Source organism: Diaphorina citri, unplaced genomic scaffold (assembly GCF_000475195.1).
Source record: "Diaphorina citri unplaced genomic scaffold, Diaci psyllid genome assembly version 1.1 scaffold212, whole genome shotgun sequence".
Taxonomy (NCBI): domain Eukaryota; kingdom Metazoa; phylum Arthropoda; class Insecta; order Hemiptera; family Psyllidae; genus Diaphorina; species Diaphorina citri.
The window spans coordinates 152,344-158,636 of record NW_007377649.1 but is presented as its reverse complement, the minus strand read 5'-3'; the positions used below and the strand labels follow the sequence as shown (position 1 = coordinate 158,636).

Sequence of the window (6,293 nt, the reverse complement as noted above, 5' to 3'; positions counted from 1 at the left end):
CCATGAACCTGATGTTCACAATATTATGCACTAGGCACTAGGCTATATTCCGTGTATTGTCCATTTGAAATGCAATCATGCACCGTAAAGGAAAAGCGTTATTGCATAGGTACCTACCAAATAATTATAGTCAATCTAGCTATCATAGGATGTCTTTTATTCATACCATACCTACAAGAAAGTAGTAGGTATAACTATAATATAATATTTATTATCTGTCTATAAACAGTTAGAAGAGCAAATTCTTTACACCTACTTGTACCTATTTCCTATTTGACACATTTATGATTTCATACGACATACTATTTATCTATGATTTCATACGACATACTATTTATCTATGATTTCATACGACATACTATTTATCTATGATTTCATACGACATACTATTTATCTATGATTTCATACGACATACTATTTATCTATGATTTCATACGACATACTATTTATCTATGATTTCATACGACATACTATTTATCTATGATTTCATACGACATACTATTTATCTATGATTTCATACGACATACTATTTATCTATGATTTCATACGACATACTATTTATCTATGATTTCATACGACATACTATTTATCTATGATTTCATACGACATACTATTTATCTATGATTTCATACGACATACTATTTATCTATGATTTCATACGACATACTATTTATCTATGATTTCATACGACATACTATTTATCTATGATTTCATACGACATACTATTTATCTATGATTTCATACGACATACTATTTATCTATGATTTCATATGACATACTATTTATCTATGATTTCTCATCCATCTCTACCAGTATTCCTTAGTATCATTTTATTCACATTTTCTCTCCTACAGATTCGCGTGTTTCCGGAGACTAGAGCCTAAATCAACAACAAGCGCCTCACCCCAAGAAACGCTAGACCAAAAATCTAGCAACATTAAATGATTAGAGCCGGCCTCTACGTAACACCACACCTCGCTTCTACGTAACACTCTACTCGCCGGCCGGACCTCTTATGAATGAATTCACGCAGTCTACGCCAGGGGCACAGGTCACGCCATGACAGATAGCTCCGAGATAGACGTACTTCTGCGCGCATTCACGCAACAAGGCGACGTGTGGCTGCTCTTGTACCGGTGCGTGCAGCTGATCTCGTCACACGTGAGTGATCCTGTGTCAGGCAGCGTGCAGTTCCTGGACCAGTTCTTTCTGAACAACGAGCAGCGGATCAAGAACGATGACATGGACTGGGAACGAATCACACGGTCCCATGAGTCAGGTAAGAAAACTTTTGCGCTTTTGCCTAGTTAGCTTGGAAGGAAGCGCGTCTAGCCAGCGCTAGGTCTCGGGTTCGATTCCCGCCCGGGGCAAACTTTACAGATAACGTTCATTCGCGGAACGGCTGGGTTTCTTCTATATTATTCGCCTTATCTCTTCGATTTCAAGACTTAAGACCGAAATCGAAGAGAAGGATAGGATAGGAGAAAGCCAGCCGTTAGAAGAACGAATCTTATCTGTTTGGGATAAAGTTCGCCCCGTTGCGGGAATCAAACCCGCGACCTAGCGCTCACAAGGCAGGTTCCCATGAGTCAGGTAAGAAAACTGTCTGTTTTGTACTTACCTATATGCTTATACCTACATTTATGTAAATGTACCTCATCTAGTTGACAATAGAATCGAAGAAAATTGCCTGTTTATTGTGTTTTCGTTATTCCGTCGCCCCGTTGCGGGAATCAAACCCGCGACCTAGCGCTCACAAGGCAGGTTCCCATGAGTCAGGTAAGAAAACTGTCTGTTTTGTACTTATATGCTTATACCTACCTATACATTTATGTAAATGTACCTCATCTAGTTGACAATAGAATCGAAGAAAATTGCCTGTTTGAGTGTTTATTGTGTTTTCGTTATTCCGTTTCACCAAATTCATCATGTCGACTTGTACATATTTTTATTCGTCACTGTGACCCATGTTTCTCCTCACATTTCAGGCGGAGATGGCTCTCAAGTCCGAGGGGTTTGTCGACATAGACATGAGCACCCTAGAAAGTGTTTTCGCCCGCGAAACTCTCAACTGCAAGGAAATGCATCTGTTCGAGGCTGCCCTCAACTGGGCCAACGCCGAGTGTGTCCGTCGTGACCTTGAACCCACCGCTCATAACAAGCGTCTGGTCCTCGGGAACGCACTGTACTTGGTTCGAATCCCGACCATGTCACTGGGCGAGTTTGCAAACAAAGCGGCACAGTTGGGGATTCTGACGCTGCAGGAGACGATTGATATATTTCTGCACTTCACGGCGCACAACAAACCTCATCTGAGCTATCCGGTGAAAGCCCGCGCCGGACTTAAACCTCAGGTATGTGCTTGTGTTGGGTGGAGAGATAAAAGAGAAGAGAGTAAGGGAGATAAGGTGAGTTATAGAAAAAGTAAGTAATTCAGTAAGAACTGTAAGAAGGAAATTAGAGAAATGGAAAGAGTAGAGAAAGGGAGAGAGGTGCTAAAGAAATATAGAGAGAAAGAGGGTGAGATAGATTCTCTCCCCTCTCTTTCCTTTTAACCTACCCACTTTTAACGCAGAAAGGGATGTTCGAGTAAGTAGCTACATACGTACAGTACTACAGTACAGTAAGTACACAATTTTTCCAGAATCACCTATACATAATTTTACCATTCCTCTCTCCTCCCCCTGAGGATTGAATCAATTCACTCTAGCCAATATTGGATATTGGAAAACCGAAATACACTGGTTCGAAACCACCATCATACACAACACATACGTACAGTACAGTAAGTACATAATTTTTCGACAATCACCTATACATAATTTTCCTCTCTCCTCCCCGCAGGTATGTCATCGGTTCCAGTCCTGTGCTTACCGTTCCAATCAGTGGCGATACCGGGGCCGTTGTGACTCGATCCAATTCAGTGTCGACCGGCGCGTGTTCATGGTAGGGTTTGGCCTCTATGGGTCTTCCAACGGAGCAGCAGACTACAATGTCAAAATAGTACCCAGACATTGGACCATGCCTGATGGTCAGTTGTAGGTTGTATACTACTCGGTCTATAGGACCTGGAGACCCTCTCGATTATGAACTGATGTTACTTAACACTTCATTCTACATAACATCAGGGAAGGTCAGACCCAGAGAATCATCGGGTGTTTATGTAACAGGTATAAAACAGCATATTACGAGCATACATAGGTAACTATTCTATTGGAGACTTGGAGAATTCTCACTTTATTAGAACTTGGGAAGAGGCAGAGTGTACTATTGCCTGACGCGACGTAGACTTGGTCTCTTGGCTGACTTCATATTTCAGTTTTTTGCCCATTTAATTTGGGCACACAAGACCTTTTGGGTAGGTACCTTTTTATTATCTATATTCAATATGACGGTCTCCTATCCTTGTGTGTCCCATCCATTTTTAATTGGGACTGTTCCACTGTATTAGGTAGAACTAATCCTTACCTACCTACATTTCCTTGCTGAGCTAAACTGCAATGTCAATTTTTACCTTGCACCAAGTGGTACTCTAGGTCAGGTAGAGTGTAGACTGTAGACAGTGGTCAGATATATCCAACTTCGATGAGTGGTAAGGGCGAGAGTCGGGCATTCAGCAAGTCAGCATTTACTTCGACGTCCGCAGGAAGGAGCGATTTGTGGCGAATGGTGACTAAAGTTGCAAAAGATTTACCTATGAGGTACTCGTAGGTACATACCTCTATGTATATTAGGTATGTTTTTAAATAGGAAAATCTCAGAAAACTCCGATTCAGCTCTAAAAGTACTCACGGGCGGGGCAGCCAGTTGGAAATCCCTGCTCTATTATTAGTTACCTATTAGGTTCTAGTTACTTCTTGTGCCAATGATAACTAATATAGATATCTAATAATAAATTACTATCCCTTATCAATCTTATCATCATAACAACAATAACAACACCATAGGAAAATCTCAGAAAACTCCGATTCAGCTCTAAAAGTACTCACGGGCGGGGCAGCCAGTTGGAAATCCCTGCTCTATTATTAGTTATTAGGTTCTAGTTACTTCTTGTGCCAATGATAACTAATATGTATATAGATATCTAATAATAAATTACTATTCCTTATCAATCTTATCATCATAACAACAATAACAACACCGTGGTCATGTCCTGCCAGACGATAGAGATGGGGAAGATTATAGTCATAACATGATAACAGAAACACGACGTGAGATAACGCTGATAACAACTCTAGTTCCTGATAACAGCTGTTCCGTGTTTTAGTTGCTATATCGAAATGGTTATCGTTTGGTGATTGGCAATGTTGTTTAGTGTTGATTTCGATTTGTGATAGGCTGATAGGTAGGATACTCGTAGGTAGCTCGATTGACTAATTTTACTAACTTCTAATCAATCCAATGATTTTGCAATCGAAGCTGTACTTCTAACTCTAACTCCACCGTATCACTTTACCGAATACCTAATAGATCTTAAGTACAGGAAGTCCGATTTTTTTTTATATATATAAATTTCTTTTAGACTGGAAGTTGAATGTCATCATGTAACTCTTCTTTTTTACAAGAAGGTTGTGTTCATGTTCATGTTGTGTGTTGTGTTTTTACCTGATTATTTTGTACCTTACGTTCATTGTTCGCCTATCAAATTTGTTGTGAGCATGCCAGTCAGTCTTTGGTCGCGAAAGTGTCGATACCTACTTGTAGGTGTAGGTTTATTGTGTAAATAGGAACGCCCGGGCTTTGTGAATAAATTCAATAAATGTGTAAGTTAGTCGTAAAGCCTAGGTATATGTTACCTATCGTAATGTGAATTTAATCGTAAGTATTACTTAGGTATCTAACTAGTACCTATCGAATAGGTACATTAGTTGTGTGTTTAATTCCAATACCTACGTAGTTACGTAGGTATCACGGTTCCAAGACCTTGGGGATTATTTTAAAATTCGTGATAGGTATATACTATAAAAAAAGGTAGGTACTAATGCAATACCTAATTACCTACTCTCCTCTATCGATACAACTGCTTTGCACGCCATTGATATGTAGGTACCTTATGTTCTCAATTTTCAATTGTAGATCACAGAACACAGTCATAGCATTGGAAATACATACCTACCTACCTGGATATTTTCTGAGGTGCGATTAAGGGACTATAATGTTTCAAGGGACTTTTGTAAATATAAATGCAGTTCCTTTGTGTTATGTCACAACTTTGGTGCTCACTGCAGCATTGTAGGATTTTCCCAATATATCAATAATCCTAAAATCCAATGTTGTCGCTATGCGCATTTATAATTATGTCATAGCTACTGATTTTCCCTCGATGTCGATTCACTTTGATCGACGGCCGTAGACTATGTGTGGACACACCTTAAGAGATGTATGCCAACCTAGTTAGCTTAGAGTTAGAGGGTGGCGTGTCTACTTTGTTAGCGCTAGATCTCGGGTTCGATACCCGCCCGGGGCGGATTTTATCCTGAACAGATAAGGTTCTTTCTCGGAACCTGTGGCTTTTTTCTATCCTGTCCTCCTTCTCTCTTCGATTTCGGGACGATACCTTGTTACAGTTCCCTCTTGAAAATGAAAAATGTGAGGTTTACTTGGGATAAAATCATCTGTTTGGAAACAATTACGATCCACATGCAGAGTTAGAATTCAGGGAAGAAATCCGCGTCTAATACCTATTCACCATGCTGTTGACAATGTAGTAGTTGAGTAGATTTGCCTGGTAAATGGAGGGCGTGGTTTCAAATCTCACCTGAGGCATGCAATTCTTCGATTTATTTTAGAAAATCTGGCCACAATAGCTGTAGCTCACTGCTGGTTAAAAGGAACTCTTTTATCTCATTGAATTAATTTTTGTTAGGTTTTACAATATTCTTAGGCATCTTCCATTTTGCTAAAATTTTAACTAAGTACAACCCCTCCATCAACACGTACTCTCGAATGGTCGCCCAATCAAATGTGCACCATGGCCAATGTTGCTTAGTGTTAAAGATTAGAACTGATGTTTTAAAACGCTGCAAAATCGCTAGGTTTTTAGGAGTGCATTTTGTTTATCATTATTTTTATTATTACTTGTTTTTGGTTCTTTGATTTTACGGACGTAACTTTTGCCTAGTCAATTTTTTCCTTTCAAAATTGTAAAAATTAGTCTATAGCAATCTCAGTCCTAGTGGCTTGTTTACATTATATGAACACCCAGAATACAGTTTCTCAGACAAATAATTGGATAAATGGTAAAACAATCCTCTGAATATAATTTTCCTACTCCTAATTATTAGTGATTGACA

At 39.3% G+C, this 6,293-nt stretch overlaps 1 protein-coding gene across 1 annotated transcript; it reads left to right on the top strand.

Moving 5' to 3' along the window:
• Positions 1-1,986: 1,986 nt before the first annotated feature.
• LOC103506073 (BTB/POZ domain-containing protein 3) lies at positions 1,987-3,042 on the top strand. The gene is made up of 2 exons (XM_008470455.2): positions 1,987-2,354; positions 2,845-3,042. Exons 1-2 carry the CDS (start codon positions 1,995-1,997, stop codon positions 3,040-3,042), a joined length of 558 nt encoding a protein of 185 aa, XP_008468677.1. The 5' UTR covers positions 1,987-1,994.
• Positions 3,043-6,293: the final 3,251 nt, after the last annotated feature.